The sequence below is a fragment of the Salmo salar genome, chromosome 06 (genome assembly GCF_965601325.2).
Source record: "Salmo salar chromosome 06, fSalSal1, whole genome shotgun sequence".
NCBI lineage: Eukaryota > Metazoa > Chordata > Actinopteri > Salmoniformes > Salmonidae > Salmo > Salmo salar.
In genome coordinates, this window is record NC_138296.1 from 23,481,041 (window position 1) to 23,507,737 (window position 26,697).

General features: G+C 43.4%; 3 protein-coding genes across 11 annotated transcripts in view; all 3 read left to right on the forward strand.

Annotated features, from left to right (window-relative positions):
* Positions 1-11,799, forward strand: part of LOC106606569 (ATPase family AAA domain-containing protein 5) — a 28,138-nt gene extending 16,339 nt beyond the window's left edge. Inside the window, exons 14-22 of the mRNA XM_014202858.3 lie at positions 416-572; positions 1,223-1,402; positions 1,589-1,828; positions 1,973-2,037; positions 2,274-2,463; positions 2,559-2,722; positions 2,903-3,906; positions 4,201-4,356; positions 10,621-11,799. Of these exons, the coding sequence (XP_014058333.3) occupies positions 416-572; positions 1,223-1,402; positions 1,589-1,828; positions 1,973-2,037; positions 2,274-2,463; positions 2,559-2,722; positions 2,903-3,906; positions 4,201-4,356; positions 10,621-10,699 (2,235 nt within the window). The 3' untranslated portion in view covers positions 10,700-11,799. The remainder of the gene's footprint in view (positions 1-415; positions 573-1,222; positions 1,403-1,588; positions 1,829-1,972; positions 2,038-2,273; positions 2,464-2,558; positions 2,723-2,902; positions 3,907-4,200; positions 4,357-10,620) is intronic.
* Positions 11,800-12,141: 342 nt separating this feature from the next.
* LOC106606572 (arf-GAP with dual PH domain-containing protein 2-like) lies at positions 12,142-21,808 on the forward strand. 4 transcript variants are annotated; one of them, XR_014392613.1, is made up of 12 exons: positions 12,142-12,401; positions 14,901-15,031; positions 15,361-15,452; positions 15,855-15,943; positions 16,414-16,526; positions 16,809-16,958; positions 17,381-17,464; positions 18,134-18,196; positions 18,324-18,401; positions 18,518-18,932; positions 19,054-19,139; positions 21,677-21,808. XR_014392613.1 is itself a non-coding variant. In XM_045719934.2 (11 exons), the coding sequence occupies exons 1-11, from the start codon at positions 12,314-12,316 to the stop codon at positions 19,080-19,082; spliced, it is 1,146 nt and encodes a 381-aa protein (XP_045575890.1). In that variant the 5' UTR covers positions 12,143-12,313; the 3' UTR covers positions 19,083-21,808. The 4 variants fall into 4 exon arrangements, 1 of the variants encoding a protein (XP_045575890.1); XR_006770174.2 differs by having other exon boundaries at positions 12,143-12,401; positions 18,518-18,746; XR_006770172.2 differs by having other exon boundaries at positions 19,054-21,808.
* Positions 21,329-26,697, forward strand: part of LOC106606570 (mitochondrial Rho GTPase 1-A) — a 31,141-nt gene continuing 25,772 nt past the window's right edge. For 3 of the 6 annotated variants that reach the window (XM_045719924.2, XM_045719926.2, XM_045719929.2), the window contains exons 1-5: positions 21,329-22,114; positions 24,540-24,680; positions 24,923-24,966; positions 25,060-25,113; positions 25,319-25,371. In XM_045719924.2, coding sequence (XP_045575880.1) covers positions 22,078-22,114; positions 24,540-24,680; positions 24,923-24,966; positions 25,060-25,113; positions 25,319-25,371 — 329 coding nt within the window. In that variant the 5' untranslated portion in view covers positions 21,329-22,077. The remainder of the gene's footprint in view (positions 22,115-24,539; positions 24,681-24,922; positions 24,967-25,059; positions 25,114-25,318; positions 25,372-26,697) is intronic. The other 3 variants (XM_045719925.2, XM_045719928.2, XM_045719927.2) reach the window with 1 other exon arrangement.

Genomic DNA, 26,697 nt, shown 5'->3' on the forward strand with positions numbered 1-26,697 from the left:
GTTAACACCTCTACTCTTACGTTAAGTGCCATAGGATCTTTAGTGACCACAGAGTCAGGGCACCCGTTTAATGTCCCATCCGAAAGACTGCACCCTGGGGCATTGGGATATTTAGACCAGAGGACATTTTTTATTTAACTTTTATTTAACTAGGCAAAGGAAAGCGTGGTTCCTACTGGTCCTCCGACACCACTTCCAGCAGCATCTGGTTTCCCATCCAGGGACCGACCAGGACCTACCCTGCTTAGCTTTAGAGGCAAGCCAGTAGAGGGATGCAGGGTGGGATTCTGCAGGGTGGGATTCTGCTGGGTGCCCTCAAATCTTTTAACATCTCTGTCTTAGCTAATATATTACACAGACAGTTATGTATGCTACTTTGAAGGCAGGAAGTCTAACCTGTGTCACCCTTCTCCAGGTGTTTGAGGTGAACGCGTCGTCCCAGCGGAGCGGCCGTCAGATCCTGTCCCAGCTTAGGGAGGCCACCCAGTCCCACCAGGTGGACATCCAAGGGGTCAACGCCCATAAGCCGTGCTACTTCAGCAGCTCCACCGCCAGGCCTGGATCCTCACCACGTAAGTTTAGAAGAGGTTTGCCTTTCTTCTTGCAGCCCAGTGTTTCTTTGAACAAAATAATCTCTTAGGACTGCTTTGATAGAAAGTAGATTTAATTTTTTATTTGACCTTTTATTTAACTAAGCAAGTCAGTTAAGATCCAATTCTTATTTACAATGACGGCCTAGGAACAGTGGGTTAACTGCCCTTGTTCAGGGGCAGAACGACAGATTTTTACCTTGTCAGCTCGGGGTTTCAATCTCACAACCTTTGGGTTACAAGTCCAACGCTCTAACCGCTGGGCTACCTCCCGCCCCAGACAGTTCTACACGATAAAATCGGCCTAAATCTATGCTATCTTCAGGTTACATGCCAGTTTCATTTTACACTTACATGTAAGTCATTTAGCAGACGCTCTTATCTAGAGCGACTTACAGGAGCAATTAGGGCAGGAGTAATTCGAATGAAATGCCTTGCCCAAAGATTCATAGACAGATTGTTCACCTAGTTGGCTTGGGATTCAAACCAGCAACCTTTCGGTTACTGGCCCAACCGTCTTAACCGCTATGCTACCTGCCGCCAGTTTCTTGAGTTATGTGACCCATAGTGTATAAAGTAGGATTCCTAAAGATCCAGGTTGACAGGTGTTGATTCTGTTGTCCATCTCCCAGGGAAAGTGTACTCTCCTCGAAGGGTAGTGTCCTCCCCCAGGAAGCCCCCCCAGTCCCCCCGTGGAGCCAAGAGGGGAGGCCTGGCCCCCACCTCCCTGGCCAACTTCTTCAAAATGGGCCGACCTGGTCCCACCAACAAGGAACCTGCCAGTGCCAGCCAAGACCAGAAGCAACCAAACGGTTAGAATGAATTCCTTGTCCTTCTTCCTCCCTAGCTTGAGGTTTGTCAGTCAGGTGTTAAACAGTCTAGGTCCTAAATTAAACACAGCAGGGAAGCTTTATTCCCCTCAGTTACTATTTTGGATAAACCCAAATCTAGTCTGCATACACACGTCAGAACTAAATATCAGTGTTATACTCTTCCAGCTGTTCCCAAGAAGACCAGTAAAGCCAAGGAGAGTTCCAGTAAGACGGAAGAGCCTCAGAACGGGGCAGCAGCCATCACCAAGGACTCCTCCTCCAGTGAAGAGCAGAGCAAGAAGACAGCCACGTCACTCATTCTCTTTGAGGAGGTGGATGTCGTCTTCGACGACGACTCTGGGTTCCTGGCTGCCATCAAAACGTTCATGACCACCACCAAGAGACCAGTGATCCTCACCACCAGTGGTGAGTGGGGGAGCAATCCACATTTCATGGTGGAAGAAAGACTAAGTTGTGGTTCATGGTTGTATGTTTGTACACTGTGTCAAATGAATAGCACAGACCAGAAGGTGGAATGCACTGTGAGTTGAACCTGTTTCTCTCTTCTAGATCCCACCTTCAGTACCATGTTTGATGGCTACTTTGAGGAGATCCATTTCAAAACCCCCTCAGTGGTAAGAAAACCAATAAACTACAAACCTATTTTTTTTTTGCTTTTTTTTTGGCTTCTTGTCAATGTACTCAACAGAATAATGTTGAAGGTATATTTTAAGCATGCTTTCTAGTTGCACAGGAAGAATGTTCATTTTATAATAGGAAACTCGTATTGTAATTTGCGTATGTTAGTGTGTAACTCCTTCATACAGGTACATGAGTGTGTGTGGTGGTAACACCTCTTTCTCCTATACAGGTGAATGTGGGGAGCTACCTGCAGCTGCTGTGCCTGGCTGAGAACATGCGTACGGACGCCCGCGACGTCTCCTCTCTGCTCCATCTGAACGGTTGTGACATCCGCCAGAGCCTTCTGCACCTGCAGTTCTGGAGCCGCTCCACAGGGGGGCGGAAGCTATCCCGTCCCCTCCCAGACTCAGCCCCCACAGGTGAGGGCAGAGTAATGTTCACTAAATAACTGTATAAACAACGCTGCCAATTAATACTGATGGTGATAAATGTTATTTTTATGTTGCATATTCAGCGACACATTTCCAGCCAAAGACAGAAGAAACTGCAGGTGGCTCTGTGGTGAGTAAGGGGGTGACCCCAGCAGGACCCCTGCCCCCCTGTGACACAGGCTGCACAGAGAGCATGCTGGGGCTGCTGAACATGGAGCCAGAGAGGGACATGCAGGATCTGTTCAAGGTTGGTTGTCAAAAGTCCATCTCTTTTCTCCTTGTTGTCTTAAGAGGACACTCAAGATAATTTTTGACCGGTCTCTTGTGGTATGATCTCTCATAATTACAATCCCTGTCAAACCACCTTCTCAGAGTCACTTTATTATCTGTAAGTTAGTGTGGAAGTATTAATCTATTGTCTCCTCAGAGTCAGTCCATAGTGGAGCCAGGTTGCTGGGAGCTGCTGACCACCAGCAAGAGGAGAGGAATGGACCTGCTCTACTCCAACATGGAGGCCCTGCTTCCCCTACCCAACTCACACCTCACTGTCACAACCCACAGGCGGCCACAGGAAGTGAGCAACCGGACACAGGAAGAGTCCAGCGCTGAGCCACAGGAAGTAGCCACTAGTATGAATAGTATAAAGCCAGAGATTGATCCACCACTACCACCTCAGACTGAGGTTGATCCACTGCCCCACCCCAGGCTCCAGCAGTTGGCAGAGGGGTCAGAGACAGACGGGAGCCCGGTGAAGGTGTCCTCTAGAATGAAGAAGAAGCAGCTGGGTACCCGAGAGGACCTGGACCCCTTTCACTCAGACTCTGATACCGACGACGCCTTCCTCTCCCTCCACACTAAACCACCTCCCAACCCCCCTCAGACACAGACGGAAGGGGAGGATAGTCAGGACGATTCTACCATCAACAAGGTTGAATTAGAATCTGTGAAGGCTAGAGAGGAAGAGGTAAAGGAGAAGGCCCCTGCCCCGGTGAGGATGAGGGTGCCGCTCACCCCGGAGCAGAGGATGAAGAGTGAGCCTGTGTCCCACTGCCTGGGCTCCCTGGCAGAGTTCCTCGACCACATGTCCCTCCTGGACTCCTCCCTTTGCCTCCACACCTCACCTGTAGGTGGCGCCAGACACACACACAGGACATTCGGCCTGAGAGCTGAGACTAAAGACGGGATGAATGACGAGCCCAGGGAGGAGTGCCATGGAGGGAGCTGGGTGGAGGGGGAGAGAGCGAGGGAGATCCAGGCTGCTGTGGAGGCTCTGAGCTTCCAGAGGTGCAGAGCTGGGGTGGAGGAGGCATGGGGTAAAGCTCAGGGTCTAGAGGGGGAACTGGGGAAGGAGGCTGTGAACGAGCTCACACTCCCTGTGGTCCCGCACAGACAGGGCTTCAGACTCACCCAGAACAGCCCCTGTGAACCAAAGTGAGTCTTCTTGTCTGTTTGTCCTTCACTGTATGGCTTCTAATGATCAGTTGGCAGGGTATTGCTTACTATAAAAAGTATTATGAATGTATCATTTATATGTAAAATATTGTATTCGCGTATTAATAATTGATTTGATCATTGAGTATAATTTTAGTATTCAACATTTCAAAGAAAAGTTTCATTTGGTAATAAATTGAACACATTTATGTATTAAGCCCCTTTTACATCAGAAGTCATCATTAAATGCATTTTAAAGAATCTAACTTATCCTGTTTGCTGTTGTTCCTCCAGGGTTCTCCAGAGGAGGAGGAAGGTGATGGACATTCTACCCAGCCTAGTGGCAGGGACACTGGGTAACAGAGCTGCTGCAGCCCTGGACTTCCTTCCGTTCCTACGGACCATCTGCCGATCAGAGACGCTCAAGGAGAAGTTCAAGGTTAAACGCAGGTGAGAGGTCAGGGCTTATAGGTGCAGAGGTTAGGGGTAAGGTTAAGTGGAGGTGAGAGGTTAAAGGTTATGGATGTGGAAATCAGGATTAGAGTTAAACAGGGTTTTAGGGGGACGCCCAGCTCTGAACCACCCCAAATCTCTCATTCTGTATAGATTGATACCTAGAGACTAAGCTGCTCTCCATTCTGTATAGATTGATACCTAGAGACTAAGCTGCTCTCCATTCTGTATAGATTGATAATTACATACTTTTTAGTTTTTGTCTGTATACTGTGTACAAGACAGCCTAACCAATACTATTAAATCCTTGATATATATATTATATATATATATATATATACATACATACATACATACATACATACATACATACATACATACATACATACATACATACAATGCCTTTGGGAAAGTATTCAGACCCCTTGACTTTTCCCACATTTTGTTAGGTTACAGCCTTATTCTAAAATGTGTGAAAAAAATATTTTCCCCTCATCAATCCACACACAATACCCCATAATGATCAAGCAAAAAATGTTTTTTTTACAAATGTATACAAATAAATAAACCTTTACATAAGTATTCAGACCCTTTACTCAGTACTTTGTTGAAGAACCTTTTGGCAGCGATTACAGCCTCAAGTCTTCTTGGATATGATGCTACACGCTTGGCACACCTGTATTTGGGGAGTTTCTCCCATTCTTCTCTGCAGATCCTCAAGCTTTGTCAGGTTGGATGGGTAGCGTTGCTGCACAGCTATTTTCAGGTCTCTCCAGAGATGTACCGATCGGGTTCAAACCCGGGCTCTGGCAGGCCACTCAAGGACATTCAGAGCCTTGTCCCGAAGCCACTCTTGCATTGTCTTGGCTTTGGGCTTAGGGTTGTTGTCCTGTTGGAAGGTGAACTTTCGCCTCAGTCTAAGGTCCCGAGCGCTCTGGAGCAGGTTTTCATCAAGGATCTCTCTGTACTTTTCTCCATTCATCTTTGCCTTGATCCTGACTAGTCTCCCAGTCCCTGCCGGTGAAAAACATCTCCACAGCATGATGCTGCCGCCACCATGCTTCACCGTAGGGATGGTGCCAGGTTTCCTCCAGATGTGACACTTGGCATTCAGGCCAAAGAGTTCAATCTTGGTTTCATCAGACCAGAGAATCTTGTCTCATGGTCTGAGAGTCATTTAGGAGCTTTTGGCAAACTCATAGCAGGCCGTCATGTGCCTTTTACTGAGGAGTGGCTTCAGTCTGGCCACTATACCATAAAGGCCTAGTTGGTGGACTGCTGCAGAGATAGTAGCCTAGTGGTTAGAGTGTGGGGACAGTAACCGAAAGGTTTAATCAATGTTAGAATAAGGCTGTAACGTAACAAAATGTGGAAAAGGTCAAGATGTTGGCACTATTAAATTGCACCCCCTTTTGCTCTCAGAACAGCCTCTATTCATTGTGTCAAGTTGGATGTCCATTGGGTGGTGGACCATTCTTAATACACATGGGGAAACTTGAGCGTGAAAAACTCAGCAGAGTTGCAGTTCTTGACACAAACTGGTGCACCTGGCACCTACTACCATACCCCGGTCAAAGGCACTTACATTTGTCTTGCCCATTCACCCTCTGAATGGCATGTTACACAATCCATGTCTCAAGGCTTAAAAATACTATTTTAACCTGTCTCCCCCCCCCCATTCATTTACACTGATTTGAAGTGGCTTTAACAGGTGACATCAATAAGGGATCATAGCTTTCACCTGGATTCACCTAGTCTGTCATGGAAAGAGCAGGTGTTCCTGATGTTTTGTACACTGTTTTTTTTTATTATTCAGGCATAATGTAAGGGTATATCATTTTGATAGTGCTGGACAGAGGAAGTATATGGTATTTGAGTTAAGCCTTCAAACGGTTATGTTATGCTCTCACTCTGTTAATATAATGGAATAGGGAAGCTGTCAGTTTTAATAATTCAAATCAAATTAAGTGGGTCCTTACATTTGTCCTATTTCACACATGTACAAGCACATGTGTGAATTGGATATTTGTTTTTTGCTTATCCCACCCCTGAGAAAACCCTGAGAGTGGGGTCGGAGCCAGGGATCAGCCATTATTGACGGTGACCCTGGCGCAATTAGGGTTAAGTGCCTTGCTCAAACACATCGACAGATTTTTCACCTAGTCAGCTTGGGGATTTGAACCAGTGACTTTTCGGTTACTGGCCCATCGCTCCTAACTGCTAGGCTACCTGCCACCCTTGATGCATGTTTCCATCCTCACTTCTGTTTCATACCCTAGGCTGTGGGTCTGAGGTATGTTTCAGAATGACAGTAGTTATTTTAATCTAGTTTGTTTATTCCATAGAAACCCACAGGTCACTGGGGTCACTTTTCTTCATGCTCACTCAAAGAATTGGAAGCTTTCCCATTAGATCTAGATTCCTGAGAACAACTCCAGCTGCTGTCGCACACTTCAAAATAATTTATCCAGATAACTTGACAATACTGTAATCATTTAGTTTGAGATGGATGATAGATGGACAGATGTAGTCTCAACAAGAAAGGTTGTGTGCTTTGGGTTTGCTATTGTACTCGGTGGCACCTCTTACGTGTAGTTTAACCTCTCTGGGGTATGTGGGACACTAGCGGGACGCTAGCGACACACTATTCAACAGCCAGTGAAATAGCAGGGCGCCAAATTCAAAACAACAAATCTCCTAATTCAAATGTTTCAAACAACTATTATATCCCATTTTAAGATACACTTCTCGTTAATCCAACCACATTGTCCGATTTCAAAAAGGCTTTACGGCGAAAGCATAACATTAGATTATGTTAGGACAACGCCTAGACAAGAAAAACCACACAGCCATTTTCCAAGCAAGGAGAGGCGTCACAAAAACCAGAAATGCAGCTAAAATTAATCACTAACCTTTGATGATCTTCATCAGATGGCACTCATAGGACTTCATGTTACACAATACATGTATGTTTTGCTCGATAAAGTTCATATTTATATCCAAAACCCCCATTTTACATTGGCGTGTAATGTTCAGAAATGTTTTGCCTCCCAAATCCTCCGGTCAATGAGCACATCAATTTATAGAAATACTCATCATAAACGTTGATAAAATATTCAACCGTTATTCAAAGAATTATAGATACACTTTTCCTTAATGCAACCGCTGTGTCAGATTTCAAAAAAGCTTTACGGCGAAAGCAAATTTTGCAATAATCTGAGTATAGCGCTCAGATATCAAAACAAGCCATCCAGATAACCGCCATTTTGGAGTCAACAGAAATGACAAAAATTACATAAATATTCACTTACCTTTGATCTTCATTGGAATGCACTCCCAGGAATCCCAGTTCCAGAATAAATGTTTGTTTTGTTCGATAAAGTTCATCTTTATGTCCAAATACCTCAATTTTGTTTGCGCGTTCAGTCGAGTAATCCAAATCCACTGTGCTCGCGCAGTGAGTTCAGACAAAATCAAAAAAGTTTTATATTACAGTTCGTAGAAACATGTCAAACGATGTATAGAATCAATCTTTAGGATGTTTTTATCATAAACCTTCCATAATATTCCAACCGGACGATTCCTTTGTCTTCAGAAATGAAAAGGAACACACCTAACTCACGGGAGCGCGCGAGATTGAGCTCATGTCATTTTCTCAGTCATCTGACTCCATATGCTCTTATTCTCTCCCCATTCACAGTAGAAGCATGAAACAACGTTGTGAAGACTGTTGACATCTAGTGGAAGCCGTAGGAAGTGCAAAATGACCCCATTGACACTGTGTATGAGAGAGACAATCACTTGAAAAACTACAAACCTCAGATTTCCACACTTCCTGGTTGGATTTTTTTTTCAGGTTTTTGCCTGCCATATGAGTTCTGTTATACACACAGACATCATTCAAACAGTTTTAGAAACTTCAGAGTTCTCTATCCAAATCTACTAATAATATGCATATCCTACCTTCTGGGCCTGAGTAGCAGGCAGTTTACTACGGGCACGCTTTTCATCCGGACGTCAAAATACTGCCCCCTACCCAAGAGAAGTTAAGCTGAGGGTGGAAATGGGTAGAAGGATGTCTGTTTGGGGCTCCTGAGTGGCGCAGCGGTCTAAGGCACTGCATCTCAGTGGAAGAGGCGTCACTACAGTCCCTGGTTCAAACCCAGGCCGTATCACATCCGGCTGTGATTGGGAGTCCCATAGGCCGGCGCACAATTGGCCCAGCATCGTCCGGGTTTGGTCGGGGTAGGCCGTCATTGTAAATACGAAATTGTCCTTAACGGACTTGTCTAGCTAAATAAAGTAATTTAAAAAATAAAAAAAAGTTAAATGTTAGTCTATGGATAGGATGTGGGTTAGTGCATTTCTAATCACCCCCAGAATGGCTTTCTCTGTAGCTCGTGTCTATAAAAGTCTGAGGTGTGAGGTTGTGTATAGGATAAATATACACTTGAAGTCGGAAGTTTACATACACTTAGGTTGGAGTCAATAAAACTTGTTTTTCAACCACTCCACAAATTTCTTGTTAACAAACTATAGTTTTGGCAAGTCGGTTAGGACATCTACTTTGTGCATGACACAAGTCATTTTTCCAATAATTGTTTACAGACAGATTATTTCACTTATAATTCACTGTTTCACAATTCCTGTGGGTCAGAAGTTTACATACACTAAGTTGACTGTGCCTTTAAACAACTTGGAAAATTCCCGAAAATGATGTCATGGCTTTAGAAGCTTCTGATAGGCTAATTGACGTCATTTGATTCAATTGGAGGTGTACCTGTAGATGTATTTCAAGGCCTACCTTCAAACTCTGTGCCTCTTTGCTTGACATCATGGGAAAATCAAAAGAAATCAGCCAAGACCCAAGAAAAGAAATTGGAGACCTCCAAGTCTGGTTCATCCTTGGGAGCAACTTCCAAACACCTGAAGGTACCACGTTCATCTGTACAAACAATAGTACGCAAGTATAAACACCATGGGACCACGCAGCCATCATACCGCTCAGGTACCGCTTCATCTCCTATAGATGAATGTACTTTGGTGCAACAAGTGCAAATCAATCCCAGAACAACAGCAAAGGACCTTGTGAAGATGCTGGAGGAAACAGGTACAAAGTATCTATATCCACAGTAAAACGAGTACTAGATCGACATAAGCTGAAAGGCCGCTCAGCAAGGAAGAAGTCACTGCTCCAAAACCGCCATAATAAAGTCAGACTACGGTTTGCAACTGTACATGGGGACAAAGATCGTACTTTTTGGAGAAATGTCCTCTGGTCTGATAAAACAAAAATAGAACTGTTTGGCCATAATGACCATTATGTTTGGAGGAAAAAGGGGGAGGCTTACAAGCCGAAGAACACCATCCCAACCGTGAAGCACGGGGGTGGCAGCATCATGTTGTGGGGGTGCTTTGATGCAGGAGGGACTAGTGCCCTTCACAAAATAGATGGCATCATGAGGCAGGAAAATTATGTGGATGTATTGAAGCAACATCTCAAGACATCCGTCTGGAAGTTAAAGCTTGGTCGCAAATGGGTCTTCCAAATGGAAAATGACCCCAAGCATACTTCCGAAGTTGAGGCAAAAAGGCTTAAGGACAACAAAGTCAAGGTATTGGAGTGGCCATCACAAAGTCCTGACCTCAATCCTATAGAAAATGTGGGCAGAACTGAAAAGGCGTGTGCGAGCAAGGAGGCCTACAAACCTGACTCAGTTACACCAGCTCTGTCAGGAGGAATGGGCCAGAATTCACCCAACTTATTGTGGGAAGCTTGTGGAAGGCTACCCAAAACGTTTGATCCAAGTTAAACAATTTAAAGGTAATGCTACCGAATACTAATTGAGTGTATATAAACTTCTGACCCACTGGGAATGTGATGAAAGAAATAAAAGCTGAAATAAATCACTCTCTCTACTATTATTCTGACATTTCACGTTCTTAAAATAAAGTGGTGATCCTAACTGACCTAAGATGGAATTTTACTAGGATTAAATGTCAGGAATTGTGAAAAACTTGAGTTTTTAAATGTATTTGGCTAAGGTGTATGTAAACTTCCAACTTCAACTGTATATGAATTTACATCACATTTTAGTCATTTAGCAGACTCTCCTATCCAGAGTGACTTACAGTTGGTAATGTATTCTAGTAACCGTGTGTGCTGCACTGAAGGCCATCTAGGAACATGCTACAGTATGCTTGTCACTTATCTAAACAATTTGACTAAAGTTTGAGAATGTATTTCTCCCCCCACCTTAGGTTCCTCCACTACCTGGATGCCATTCACCTGGGCCTTCCCAAGGACACTCTACAATACCTAGCAGAGGACTTCCCTTGAACTAGAGAGAAGTGCACTGGTGTTTCTCAAATAGGGGGTTTAAGGACATACAGGTTGCCCATTTTGAGGCTTGATAACAGTATGAAAGCAATTATTAGCTGGGTTAATGTGATCCTAACTTGGGTCATATTCATTAGGTACCGAATGGAAGAAATCTGACACAAGGAGGGACTGACTACCTGAGCTTGTCGAATTACAAGGCAATTTTTTTTTTTTTTTCTTATTCCATTGAAAAATGTTTTGCTACGATGTGCCCTAATGAATATGACCCCTCAATTGCTACTAAATGACCAGAAATCTGCGGATCAATTCCCTCTTGGGACCTGGAGTGAGGTTCATCATGGATCCTTTTGAAGAGTGCTGAAACACTATTCACCTGTTCAATATGCATTTAGACAGTAATATAAAAACGGGAATGTGTTTTAGTGTAAATGTGTATCAGTACGTTTTATAGTTGCTTTTACGGAGATGTGCCTGTTTTTGTATTCTGCTGTGCATTTGGAAAAGTGTTTCATGAACTTATAAATTGAAGTGTTGTATGTTGAGAGATCATTTTAAGATTTTGAATAACATACTTATAGAAATACTTGTCGAAATTGTCAGTTTAAACAGCTGTGTTTTTGTTGTCAAACTACACTATTAACACAATCCTGTTCAAGCACTTCATATCACTTTTTTACTGTTCATATAATATAAATCCCACACACTTTACCAGTCGAAAGTGTTATTCATGAATTACAATGGCTTCATTATCTAATTGCAGGGTAGGATCAGTGATGTGTATATAATCTCTGGATTGTGGATGCTTTGTATTGGCCAATGAGAGGCTTCGAAGACACAAATCGGCCATATTGGCACTCCTCCGAAAAGCAGTCCTTAGTAATGAATTAAATTCTACAGTATTTTATTTAAATGTTTCATGGGCAAAATTACACGTTTAAGATTATTTTTTGTTGTAACTGAAACAGTACTTTCTAAAAGATATACTTTAAGGAAAATGTTTTAATATTTTGTCTTTAATGTTTAGCTTACATAATATAATTTAAACGTTTGTATTAAGGTGTCTGTAATAGAATAAACATGGCAAAAACAAATGTAAACATGGGTAAATGCATTTTTATAGCTTCCCCCCAAAAAAGTATAACGGTGGGGGGAATGCTAAAATGGAGTTGCGCAGTTGCTTCAAAACAGCGGCTTCTGTCAGTGTGTATATATAAATCATTGGGTAGGATGTCTTTTTAGATATATAAACATGAATCAAGTCGGGTTAGATTGATCACAATCTAATGTAACAAATGATTATGAAATATTTTTGTATTTACATATTTTGGTAAATGAATGTAATAAAACTTGGAAATAAAAAAGGACACGTGTAACAAGCCGCAGACGCAGCGTATCAAACAAAACCACAACTTTCATTTCTGTAGTGGGAGGTTACAAAATAAAATCACAAGCATTTTACGTTCGTCATGATCCTACATACAGTACTGGTACACACGTTCCAGTTTTCGTCCAAACTCACAGAAACGTCAACATTTGTATTTCGTTACGTAAACGGATAATTACACCACTCATATTTAACCAAAATCGATACAGATTTATATTCGCAAAATAATGGCAAACAAGGACCGAAACAAAACGATTTTGCTGGAATTGGGGAAACTGCCAGAAAACAATCAATGCGCAGACTGTGGCGCGCCAGGTGAGTGACAACGTAGTTCCATTTAAATCCTAGTAAATTCAAGATATGAGTTAGGGATGAAGTTGCCAATGAGTGTACCATTTGTTCACATGAATTAAATCAGCCCATGTTCTGACTTGTATGTGTGTGTAAACATTGCTTTCTCACTACTCAACAATAACTTCTACCTACAAGGCTTTCCCGCTCATTAGGCGACCGCCTGTGGCGGCAGATTGAAGAGGGTGTCATTTTCTGAGCTAAACTGACCAAGACGCACCTCCAACAACACACAACCTCGCGTAATTCTTTCTCAAAACAATGTCAATTTCTCTCAACCAGTGTCATATGGTGGTTTTAGGTGAGCGCTGATGACGCTCTGTGATAAGCCCCCACTTTGTTAAAGGCAGGGGCTCAAAATATTTAGCTTGTCCATTCCCAGCGCGCCTTTCTGGGGTGCTGTTGGAGAGACGCATCGCTGCCATACTCCACCAACTTTCCGTCCAAAAAAAAACGATCTAACGTAAATCATGTAGCAGATATAGTAGCCTATATGGTACAAATGGTATGTGGCCTTTTCTGTAGCCCACAGGCTGGAGATAAAAGGTATGACAATGTAGTGAGACATCATGCAGGTTTCTCAGATCAAATAGCCTAACTACATGACGCCCAATCAAATAAAAAAATGTCCTGACATGTTAACCAACAACATTTTGGGTGCGTTCGTAAATTCACTCTGGCGATCTACTCCCATTTCAGAGCACTCTCGTCTTTGTGCCAGAGCGCAGAGTAACATGAATTTACCAACGCGCAACACACGTTGAATATGACAGGTGTCAGTAAACGTCGACACAAATAAGTTATTAAATTGTTGCCAGCAGCACAGTTAAGTCACCAACGCTCTAGATAACATGAAAACAGCCTTACAATTGCCAGAGTGAGGTGTTCTCTCATTTGTCTGGAAGTGGCTAGCTAGCCAAGTTAGCTTGAGTTGTGAGGTCAGAACGCTCGGATCAACCCTACTCCTCTGCCAGTGCGCTCCGGGAGCGAAACACTCTGAATTTATGAACAGACAATCTGACAATGCTTTGAATTTACGGACACTCCAGAGTGAATTTACGAACACACCCACAGAGCGCACTCCAAAGTTAATTTATGAACACACCGTTGTAATGTGCGTACACATTCGAGCGTCTCTCAGACTATGTTATGCAAATTAGTTGCTGTATGTGATGATGACGCTGGGGCATGCTGAGTGAGAGTTTTTCGAGAGGCGCTTGTGTGTTTCTGGTTAGTGCTGGGGTGCGTTGTGTATATTAAAATAAATGACAACTTGATTATTTTATGGGAAATAATCGTCCTAGAATGTTTATGTTAGTCAACAAACTACATGTGAGTTTCGGTGGCCTTACAGGCTCATTACAATATTCTAAAAACAGGACAGGTCAAAGTAAAATGGACTATATGGAATGGATAATCAGGCTACAACTGCTGTCCAGGAGTTTCACCATAGGGGCTAAATTGTCATGATCAGTGGTTTCAAGTGTGCTGATCATAGTGAAAAATAAAATACTTCTGCATTTCGTGCTGTGTAAACCAGTGGAGGCTGCTGAGGAGAGGACAGCTCACAATAATGGCTGGAATGGAGCAAATGGAATGGCATCAAACACATGGAAACCATGTGTTTGTTGTATTTGATACCATTCCACCTATTTCGCTCCAACCGTTACCACGAACCCATCCTCCCCAATTAAGGTGCCACCAACCTCCTGTGGTGTAAACACATTGCAAATAGGCTCAGGATAACTCCTGATAAAGTTAGGTAGCTGATATTTAGAGCTTAAATAGCTAAATTGATTAGTCACAGGAATCAGGACTAATAAAGCAAATGCAACAGCCTGTTTTACAAACGGTGGGCCTAACACATGGATGGGCATTCATAAAATGACGCTGCAGGTGGACAGGGTAGGCAACACCCCAGTAAGCACGGACCAGCAGTTGTTTTTTGGTGCAGTCCAGCCGGCCTTGATTAGCATTGATTGGGCCCAAACATAGACATCTATAAATTATGTCTTTTCAAAATGAACCTGATTTCAAACGTCCGGAAAATACGTGTTTTCAACTTCAGGGAAAATACATATTTTTAACTTTCATTCAGAACCAAAAATGAACCTGATTTCAATGTCCGGAAAATACGTCTTTTCACCTTTCATTCAGAACCAAAAATGAACCTAACTTCAACGTCTGGAAAATACGTATTTTCAACGTCAGTTTGCTTACTGGTACAATTTCTAGTTTTGCAGGGGCAGCAATATTTTTGTCTTGCCTAGGGGGACCGAATAGCCAGGACCGGCCTGGTCACCATTGACTATTTTGATAGATATCAGTGATTTTCAGTGCTGAGTGACACCACACAGAGATGGTCATTCATTCTTTGATCTCTGTTTTTCCATGAGTTTTGAGTGATCTTGAGAGTCTTGTCTCTTTCTGGTGATCCTCCCGTCCTCTGCATACACTGTATAGATCCTGACTGGGCGTCCTATAAGCTGGGTGTATTCGTTTGTCTGAACTGCTCTGGAGTGCACCGCAACCTGTCCAACATCAGCCGCGTCAAATCCATACGGCTTGACTTCTGGGATGACGAGCTAGTGAAGGTACTGAATGGATCTCTTACAGCAGTGGTCAACACCAACCCTGGTTCTGGAGATCTACAGGGTGTTCAGGTGTCTCGTTCCAGCCCAACACTAACCAGATCAATCCATCAACAAATGATCATTAACTTTGTGCTGGGGTGGAATAAAAGCCTTCACAACCAGTATCTCTTCAAGACCAGGTTTTGTGACCACTACATGACAATTTCACTCCTGGTTCTCATCTTGGAGGACCACATTGGGTACTGGTTTGGTTTGCAATCTTAATCAATACAATGTATTTATGTCCTCTGTCAATTTCCTTCTTTTGGGGTGTTTGTTTGTGAATGAAGTTCATGAAAACCAATGGAAATGCCAGAGGCAGAGCCGTCTATGAGAAAGCAGTCCCAGCATTCTACTACCGGCCCCAGCAAGAAGACTGTGCGTAAGTGTTGGCATCCCAGGTCATTTCACTACTTCACTGACAAGTGCTCTTGGCACCGGGCATTCGTTTTTGTACAAACGAATGGCAGCATTTAGGGAAGTTGAAGGATGCTGACTTTGCGCACCAATGTAGAAAGGGGAAGGAAAGGATTGTATTGTTAAAAAAATAAAGAAGTGGAACTTCTGACAATGGAATTATAAATCATTTAACCAGTCAGTCAATTGTTGTCTCTCCCTCCCAATGAAAAATGATTTGTCTTTTGAAGGTTTAAGAAAAATAAATGCAATGGACAATACTTAGGGTTTCTATTCACCCTGTCTAAAACAATGCAGGAGAAACTGTGGACTCAATGATCCGATAAGCCTGTGAAACTGTAGAACATCTCATCCTTTTAACCCCCAGCGTCTTAAGGGAGCAGTGGATAAGAGCAAAATATGAGAGGATGGAATTTACCGGCGAGACAAAGTATCCTCCACTGGCCTACACCACAGGTGAACTGGCTTTACTGCTTGTCTGTGGACGTTCAAATGACATGTTATAACACATAGAACCTAATTTCTTCTATATTTCTGTATTATTTTAATTGTGGTATTCTGTACCTCAGTTGGTAGAGCATGGCTCTTGAAACGCCAGGATAGTAGGTTTGATTCCCAGGGCCACCTATACATGACAAATGTATGCGCGCATGACTGTAGGTCGCTTTGGATAAAAGCGTTTGCTAAATGACATGCATTGAAATTGAAATATTGTCCACAGTGAAGCATTTTGCAGGGTCAATGTAGTTTGTTCATCGTACACTGACAAGAAAAATCTATTCTTGTCACACTGACACTTCTGTAGACCTACAGCAGAGCATCGTTCACTTGAGTGAAAACCACACACAGAGACATGAGAGGCATACCCACATGTAATGAGGAATTACGGAAATGTAACAGAGTACACTTCTTTGGGTCCATTCCAGGTTTCTATGAAGGGATACTGTGGAAGAAGGGGAAGGAGAAGGGACAGTTTCAGAGAAGGAAGTTTGTTCTGTCTGAGAAGGAATTCACCCTGGCTTACTACAACAAGGAGGATGTAAGTGTGAGGTCATTGACATGCTGGGTAGCTTTGCTGCACGGCCAAGTTTCGAAACTGTTTATGGTCACATACTTAGAAAGTGTGACTACTGAAAGGTGAAAAGAGTTCAGTGCCATAGCTCTGCTAATATTTACAGGGGTTCACTTGTGAATCATCTTAACATCATTTGACTATGACATATGTTCAGTTTTCTCTCAAGTCAGGCTTACAAATAGTTAAGCCACATTGTTGAGTTTTCACTGGGCTTGCATTGTACGCATCATCACTCTGCGCCCTCAGCCATCCAAAGGGCCCAAAGCGCTCATCTCCATCAAAGACGTGAATGTGACCTTTCAACCTGAGAAAATTGGTCACGCCCATGGCCTGCAGATTACCTACCAGGAAGACAGCCACACCAGAAGTCTTTTTGTCTACCACGAAAGTGGAGAGGTGGGCATTTCTGTCTGTATTTCTCTCTTTATTATAGAAGAGTAGCTTTTGTATAGCCTGGTGATCAAAGATCTGTCACTGTGTGTTTTATACAACTCCTTTGCCATATGTTTGTTATGAAAGTGAAAACTACAGAGGAGTTTGATAAATCACAAACTGATCTCCTGGTAATACCAGGTGAGATTAGAGAAAGACGTTTGCCGTCACATGGCCTCATCCAAAACACGAAGTGGATAAGTGAGCAAGAAGCCATGCTAAAATATTTACAACTTTGCAAAACAAGCTTTTGTTAGTATTTTTGTCTGAGATCTTTGTTGATCTGCTTGTATTCACAGTTGGTTGGAGATAGTTTTTATGGCGTCCTCCTGTAGCAGATTATGCTGTATATCAGTGTGTAAAGCTTACTAGTCTTCCCTGCTCAGGAGATTGTCAACTGGTTCAATGCCATTCGAGCTGCTCGCTTTGCCTACCTGAAAACAGCATACCCCACAGGAAGTGATAAAGAAGTAAGTGTTTGTTAGACTATATTTCAGTAAAGTTTTTTTCAACCATGTTTGTACCGGCACAGTATCTCTATTTCCATCAAATCAGAGGCTACCAATGTCTCCCCCACATGAATTTTGTATTTTTATTTTCCCCTGTAGACCATTCACTTTAGGGTGTAAACATACTATACATTCCTGTATTATACTTATGATAAAATGTCTATTATATTCTACTGAGCCATTTACTTTATGTTGTTATTCTTAGATTTTCTTATTTCTTATTGTTGTTGCATTGTCGAGAAAGACCTTGCAAGTAAGCATTTAATTGGACAGTGTATACCATGTGTATCCTGTACATACGACTAATAAAACGTGAAACTATAGGGTGTTGTTATGCCATGTGAAGACAGACTTCTATGAATCAATGCATTAGAGGAAGGTCAACACGTTTCAGCTTTGAGAGTGTGTCACAAGATAGTATTTCCAGAAACTATTGGCTTGGTTTTATGTTGCAGAATACCAGTACATTTAGATGTAAATATTTCCTAAAGAACAGACAGTGGTTCCTAGTGCCTAAGGATAAATTCAGCAACCGTAGCGATCAATAACTACCGTTGCAAATAGCAATAAATGAATCGATGCTTATAAATGCTTCTTCTGTATTCCTCTTCATTATGTGTATTCTGACAGTTGAGGACTAGAATTACCAGAAACTACCTCAAAGAAGGATACATGGAGAAGACAGGTCCTATGGTAGGTAGTTACTTTGTGATTATCATACTAAATAATGACATTAGATAGAAGAAACGTAAAGTGACCTGGTTGTTACAATGTAATCGCATTATGAACACGGTGACATTAAAGTGTATCTGTTGGGAAGCAAAAGGAGACGTTCAAAAAGAGATGGTTCATCTTGGACTCCCAAGACAGGAAGCTCCTTTACTTCAAAAGCCAGCTGGTAAGAAAGGAATCCACCTCATCATCTCAAAAGGGTGTGTGTGTGTGTACCTGTGTGTATCCCTTGAATACTAAACTCTACACTATCAACATGTTGTGTGTGTCTGTTTACTACAGGATGCTGAGGAGCTGGGAGTTGTGTTCATCGGCACAGAGACCAATGGTTACTCAGTGAGTGAGTGCATTCCCAAAAGGACCAGAGGCAACAGGTGGAGGTGTGGAGTCACAGTGGAGACGCCAGACCGCCAGTTTGTCTTCATGTGTGAGCAGGAGAGGGAGCAGAGAGAGTGGGTGGAGGCCCTCAGACAGGTCATCTCTAAACCCATGCAGCCCCAGGACTACACCAGTAAGAGCCGTGTCACCAGTATTCACACCACAGGAGACTCCTGAGGGGAGGACGGCTCATAATAATGGGCAGAACGGAGCGGATGGAATGGCATCAAACACATGGAAACCATGTGTTTGATGTATTTGATACCATGCCACTGATTCCGCTCCAGCCTATACCACGAGCCCATCCTCCCAAATTAAGGTGCCACCAACCCCCTGTCTCTCTCACACACACACACTATGCATGTACTGTACATAGTATATATTCATACACCAAATGGTGAATAAACTAATGTACGCTTTTCTGGCTTGTCTTGTTTCAGCTGAAGCCAACATCCGAGGGAAGAGTTGACTTTCGAGAGAGAGCTGAGGGAAGAGTTGACTTTCGAGAGAGAGCTGACTTTAGAGAGTGAGAGAGAGATTCCACCAACATTGGCTGCAAAACCCACTCTGAAGATTATCTACACTGAACAAAAATATAAACACAACATGCAACAATTTCAAAGATTTTACTGAGTTACAGTTTATATAAGGAAATCAGTCTGTTGAAATAAATTAATTCAGACCTAATCTATGGATTTCACGACTGGGAATACAAATATGCATCTATTGGTCACAGATACAGAAAACCAGTCAGCATCTGGTGTGACCACCATTTGCCTGATGCAGCGTGACACATCCCCTTCACAAGTTGATCAGGCTGTTGATTGTGGCATGTGGAATGTTGTCCCACTGCTTTTCAATAGCTGTGCGAAGTTGCTGGATACTGGCGGGAACTGGAACACGCTGTCGATCCAGAGCAATCCCAAACATGCTCAATTAGTGACATGGCTGGTGAGTATGCAGGCCATGGAAGAACTGGGAATTTTTTGGATTCCAGGAATTGTGTACAGATCCTTGCGACATGAGGCCGTCCATTATCATGCTGAAACTTAAGGTGATGGTGGCGGATGAATGGCACAACAACAGGTTCTCGTCACGGAGTCTCTGCAGTCAAATTGCCATCGATAAAATGCAATTGTGTTCATTGTCCGTAGCTTATGCCTGCCCAAATCATAACCACACCGCCACCATGGGGCACTCTATTCACAACGTTGACATCAGCAATCCACTCGCCCACACAACGCCATACATGCTGTCTGCCATCTGCTCCGTACAGTTGAAACCGGGATTCATCCATGTAGAGCACACTTCTCCAGTGGCCATCGAAGGTGAGAATTTTCCCACTGAAGTCGGTTACGTAGCCCAACTGCAGTCAGGTCAAGACCCAGGTGAGGACAACGTGCACGCAGATGAGCTTCCCTGAGACAGTTTCTGACAGTTTGTGCCGAAATTCTTTGGTTTTGCAAACCCACAGTTTCATCAGCTGTCCGGGTGATTGGTCTCAGATGATCCCGCAGATGAAGAAGCCGGATATGGAGGTCCTAGGCTGACAAGGTTACTCGTGGTCTGCGGTTGTGAGGCCGGTCGGATGTATTGCCAAATTCTATAAAATGACGTTGGAGGCGGCTTATGGTAGAGAAAGTAACATTCAATTCTCTGGCAACAGCTCTGGTGCTCATTCCTGCAATCAGCATGCCAATTGCACGCTCCCTCAAAACTTGAGACATCTGAAATTCTCATCAACAGGATGTAAAGGGGCCTCCCGGGTGGCGCAGTGGTCTAAGGCACTGCATCGCAGTGCTTGCTGTGCCACCAGAGATTCTGGGTTCGAGCCCAGGCTCTGTCGCAGCCGGCCGCAACCGGGAGGCCCATGGGGCGGCTCACAATTGGCCAAGCATCGTCCGGGTTAGGGAGGGTTTGGCCGGCAGGGATGTCCTTGTCTCATCTCGCACTATCAACTCCTGTGGCGCACAGTGCACGCTGACCAGGTCGCTAGGAGTACGGTGTTTCCTCCGACACATTGGTGCGGCTGGCTTCCGGGTTGGATGTGCGTTGTGTCAAGAAGCAGTGCGGCTTTGTTGGGTTGGGTTGGGTGGTGTTTCGGAGGACACATGGCTCTCGACCTTCGCCTCTCCCGAGTTCGTACGGGAGTTGCAGCGATGAGACAAGACAGTAACTACTACCAATTGGATACCACGAAATTGGGAAGAAAAAGTGGGTATAATGAAAACAGGGATGTAAACAAATTTGTGCACAAAATGTGAGAGAAAGTTTTTTGTGGATCTGGAAAATTTCTGGGATCTTTTATTTCAGCTCATGAAACATGGGACCAGAGAGATTTACATGTTGTGTTTCTATTTTTGTTCGGGATATAAAAGAAATTCCATTATCACTGCATTGAATGTATCCCCTTTACTGACAGCAGGACTCTAAATATATTACTTCTTGGAGGAACATGTGGGTTGGAACATGTGGGACTGTGGGTTGTTTATGTACAATGCAAGTGTACAAAACAAGTGCACACGGGACACACAGCTCTGCCATTTTAATACGTAAGATTTGAGAATAACAATTTTACCTTCCATGAGACAGTACTGCCCCAATTCGTTTTTCAACAACAGTTTTTCAACAATTGTTGAAAAACGAATTGGGGCAGTACTGTCTCACCACAAATGATGGACAAATACTAGATGCTTTGCTCGGCATGGAAGGTAAAATTGTTATTCTCAAATCTTACGTATTAAAATGGCAGAGCTGTGTGTCCCGTGTGCACTTGTTTTATGTGTGAAGCCAGGTAAATTCTGTTGCTATGAGAAAGTAAACGTGTGTGTGTGTGTGTGTGCGCGTACATGTTATAAAATTAATATCAACTGGGATAATATCTAATACCAACTGTGATTACTTATATAATAACAACTGTATGTATTAGAAGGGTATGTTTTTAACCCTTGCTCTATCAATACACAATACAATCAAATCAAGCCACTACATTTGAATTCCAAGCCAATGTCACCACAGTAGCGCTAGAGGGTAGCTGATGCGTTGTCTATTATGTTTCGACAGATTTTGTCTGCTACTGTTTGCCGTAGTTGCCGGGTATTGGAGGTCAGCTGGAGGAGGTGTGCGTCTGAAATATTTCGTGCAAAATGTCATGAAAGTACAGAAAATAAAGGAATATAGCGTTTTAAACAATTATATCATTTACAAGAATGTGTATCGCTGTTGAGCGTGGAAATTCAATTGTACAAGTAGCGAGAGAAAAGATAACGAATTAACGGAGAAATTCCTCCGTCCGTTTTGTCCTACAAAGAAAGATGCGCCGACCACAGTTTGACAGCGCAGTCTAAACTGCGCAGGCCTGGCATTAGATAAACTGCTGTAGGGCGGCATCTGAAAGAATAGATTATATTTATGAAAGAACAAAGACTTTATTGATTTTTGAATTAAAAAAAACGGTTGCAAATATGAGGAAGGACGTGAGGATATTACTCGTTGGGGAACGTAAGTGGAAGATTCATTAAATATAGCTGGCGCTTGATGCCTACACAATAATTAGCTAGCATGCTAGCTAGCTTAACTCCGCGAATGCATTCAATTAATCAAAATACACTGTATATACGAATGTACAACTAGGTTGTGTGTTGTACTTGAATGACCGCACAACGAAGAATACCATTACATCGAACTGATTCAATGTGACATTGTGAAGACGTTTAGCCAACAAAATACCTAGCTAACTAGCAAATGCCGCAGTCAATGTGATTGGCTAGTTAATAAAGATTCTTGGTTTGTTCACTTAGTAATACGCACGCTGTAGTTGTTTAAAGTATGTTTGGTGTAACTTCTAGCCACAGTATTTAACTAGCTAGCTAGTAATGTAGGTTAGGATCGTATCAATAGAACACTCACTTAACCTTGCATGCGTTTTGCACTATCGATCTGTCCTCATGCACACTGTACTGTGTCAGCTTGACATTCCATGGAAACAGTAGAAATCAGGTTCTGCTCAGTTCTGTGTATTTTAGCCATTTGGCCACTTTGCAGCTTTTGGCCTCCACAATACACTTCTCACAAATCCCCATAGCCACATCTAGTGCACTTTGCAAATTAGAGCCAGATTTCATTTACATTCATCTTCACCTATATCCACAATGCATCAATCTTTAAGCTATGCCATTTACATTTGTCTTGAGAGGGACTATTGTCAATGATCACATTTTGTGGTAACGTGGGTAGGATGTGATAGAACTGAGACCTTTAAAGGAACTTGTGACAACACGCTGGTTGTCCTCCTTTCTGCCCTGTGTTCTTCTCACATCTGTTTATCAAATGCAACTGGCTGGCTGACCTACATTGACACATTCTCATAGACACATTCTCTTTGGCATTGCTGACAGGTCCCTTGAGAGGGCAGCCAAAACCGTACGTGTGTATGCTAACGTTGGTGATATCACTCAGCAACCAAGGATGCATTTACACAGACAGCCCACTACTGATCTTTTCCCAATTACTGGAAAAGGAGCTGATCTGATTGGTCAAAAGACCAAGTAGTAGTGTAGAAGGATCAGAATTGGGCAGCCTACAGGGAGGATGTCAGTGACATGACAGTGTGGTTCCGGAGCAACAACCTCTCCCTCAACGTCAGTAAGACCAAGGAGCTGATTGTGGACTACAGGAAACGGGGGAGGGGGCGAGCACTCCCCCATCCACATCCCTGGGGCTGCAGTGGAGCTGGTCGCTAGCGTCAAGTTCTTCAGTGTCCAAATCACTCAGAACTTAAAATGGCTGACACACACGTGCACTGTCATGAAGAAGGCGCGACTTCTTCCTCAGGAGGCTGGAAAGGTTTAGCATTGGCCTTCAAAGCCTCAAAGTTCTACAGCTGCACCATTGAGAGCATCTTGACTGGCTGCATCACTGCTTGGTATGGCAACAGTACCACCCTCAATCGCATGGCGCTACAGAGGGTGGTGCGGACAGGCCAGTACATCACTGTCATTCAGGACCTCTATATCAGGCTGTGTCAAAGGAAGGCCCGGAAAATCATTGAAGACTCCAGCCACCCATTCGCACGGCAAGCGGTACCAGTGCATCAAGTCTGACACCAACAGGCTCCTGAAGGGCTTCTTTCCCTAAGCCATAAGACTGCTAAATAGCTAACAAAATGGCCTCATGGACTATTGGAGTTGACTCTCTCTATGCGCTCTCACAGGACTCTAAACTCTCTCACACACACACACACACACACACACACACACACACACACACACACACACACACACACACACACACACACACACAAAAGCTTCATTTGCTCACACACACAGCATGCACATACATTTATACTGACTCTACGCACACGCACTCACATACATTCATCATATATGCTACTCTTTTTTTATCATATTTCCTGATGCTTAGTCACCTTACCCCTATACATATATACCTCTATCAGTATCTCTGCACATTGTAAATATGCTATTGGAACTGACCCTGTATATAGCATACTTACTTCATGTTGTTCTTATTTCTATTTCTCATGTTTGTGCTCCACCTTGTTATTTTTTGTTCCACATTGATATTGATTACTGCATTGTTGGGGTTAGAGCTGGCAAGAACGGCATGGCACTGTACTTGTGCACGTGACATTACCTTGAAACCTGCACATTGTATGGTACAATGTTGAGGTGACACTAAAGCTCAATTGATGATGTCTCCCTGTGATGGAGATCATCTCCTCATTGTAGCCTGGTTCCAGATCTGTTTGTGCCGTCTCGCCAACTCCTATGGTCATTGTCACTGTCATTGTCACATGACCATAGGAGTTAGCAAGACAGCACAAACAGATTTGGAATCAGGCTATCCTGTTTCAATCACACACTGATGCTTCTGTCTGACTCACACACTTGTCCTCTCGTCTCCACAGCCAAAGTGGGGAAGACGTCTCTGATCATGTCACTGGTCAGCGAGGAGTTCCCTGACGACGTTCCCCTTCGAGCGGAGGAGATCACCATCCCAGCAGACGTAACGCCAGAGAGAGTCCCCACACACATCGTGGACTACTCAGGTAACACCACAGACCATACAGCCTGAACATCCATCAATACTGAATGTTTAATACTGAACACTGTTCAGTGTTACTAGACTGCCCCTACAGACAGACTGTTATTTTTCAGACCTGGGATTCAGTCAATGCATGTTATGGCTGGAACTGTGTTCTACTGACGGTACTTACGACAGTGGAGTAGATGTGTCAGATTGACAAGACAATATCATACTGTCTTTGATGTTGTTGTCTTGTGTCTGTAGAAGCAGAACAGTCAGACGAGCAGTTGTATCAAGAAATATCGAAGGTTGGTAGGATACCATTTGAACCCTTTATTATCCCCATAAAGTAAACATTTATCCCCACCAACGCAGAATAACCTTGTCTCCATTTTTTACAGGCAAATGTTATTTGCATAGTTTACTCAGTCAACAACAAGAAGTCCATTGAAAAGGTCAGTTTATAAACCAAGCATTCTCTCTGACAAAGAATAACTGACATTCAGATGTCTTGATTTAGTAACAGCCCACTGCCTGCCCGTTGTTAACTCTGTTCACCATGTCGGCCATATTGAATTAAAGAGAGCGCCAGGCAGGCCTGTGTTCTGAGTCTTGGCCTTGCAGCATGTAACGGGGTTTGATATGTGTTTTCTCTCCTAGGTGACAAGCCATTGGATTCCCCTCATAAACGACAGGACGGACAAGGATAGCAGGTGTGTGTGCATGTGTGTGTGTCTCCCCTTGGTCAGGGACAGTGGAGGTATACAGTCTGCTACTAAATCCCCAGTGGATGTGGAAAAGACTGCTCCAACAGCTAAAGTGCTGGTGTAGTTTTTGACAGCTTTGCCACATTTCACTTAGTAGATTGAAACGGGTGTCAAGTCATTTCAATTACATGCCATTCATTATAAGACCAGCCTGCTATATGGACCAGTTATGTCATAGACAAGGGAAAGTACACTACCATGTACCTGTTTGTGTAACCTACTCCATATCAATGTGATAATGGAGGAAAGGTTACTGAATGACTAATGGCTATATAATGTAAGACCGTGTGATACGGCCTGCCGAGTGGTGCCGTGGTCTAAGGCACTGCGTCGCTGTGCCACTAGAGATCCTGGTTTGAGTCCAGGCTCTGTCGCAGACGGCCGCGACCGGGAGACCCATGGGGCGGGGCGCAATTGGCCCAGCGTCGTCCGGGTTAGGGGAGGGTTTGGCAGGCAGGGATGTCCTTGTCCCATTGCGCTCTAGCGACACCTGTGGTGGGCCGGGCGCAGTGCACGCTGACATGATCGCCAGGTGTACGGTGTTTCCTCTGACACATTGGTGTGACTGGCTTCCGGGTTAAGCGGGCATTGTGTCAAGAAGTAGTGCGGCTTGGTTGGGTTGTGTTTTCGAGGACGCACGGCTCTCGACCTTCGCCTCTCCCGAGTCCGTGCTGGAGTTGCAACGATGAGACAAGACTGTAACTACCAATTGGATACTTTGAAATTGGTGAGGAAAAAGGGGTAAAATAAAAAAAGACAGTGTGATACGATGGATCAGTTTTCCATAAGGGAAGCAGGTGGTCATGGACATTGTTGTCACCTCTAAGCTGTAAGTTGAATTGCAGCCCCCTCTGTCTCCTGTCATTGATTTAATATACCATTATACAGTATGTTGAGAGTCTGTTTCTATAGCGGCAGACAGCCAGACAACATTGATTTAATGTACCATTATACAGTATGTTGAGAGTCTGTTTCTATAGCGGCAGACAGCCAGACAACATTGATTTAATGTACCATTATACAGTATGTTGAGAGTCTGTTTCTATAGCGGCAGACAGCCAGACAACATTGATTTAATGTACCATTATACAGTATGTTGAGAGTCTGTTTCTATAGCGGCAGACAGCCAGACAACATTGATTTAATGTACCATTATACAGTATGTTGAGAGTCTGTTTGTATAGCGGCAGACAGCCAGACAACATTGATTTAATGTACCATTATACAGTATGTTGAGTCTGTTTCTATAGCAGCAGACAGCCAGACAACATT

Bases quoted from the DNA above. Each gene is read 5' to 3' on its own strand.
- LOC106606572 (XM_045719934.2), top strand. From the start codon at position 12,314: ATGGCAAACAAGGACCGAAACAAAACGATTTTGCTGGAATTGGGGAAA. The intron at 16,959-17,380 runs GTGGGCATTTCT...TTCCCTGCTCAG, and splicing joins TCTACCACGAAAGTGGAGAG to GAGATTGTCAACTGGTTCAA. The intron at 18,402-18,517 runs GTAAGAAAGGAA...TGTTTACTACAG, and splicing joins TTTACTTCAAAAGCCAGCTG to GATGCTGAGGAGCTGGGAGT.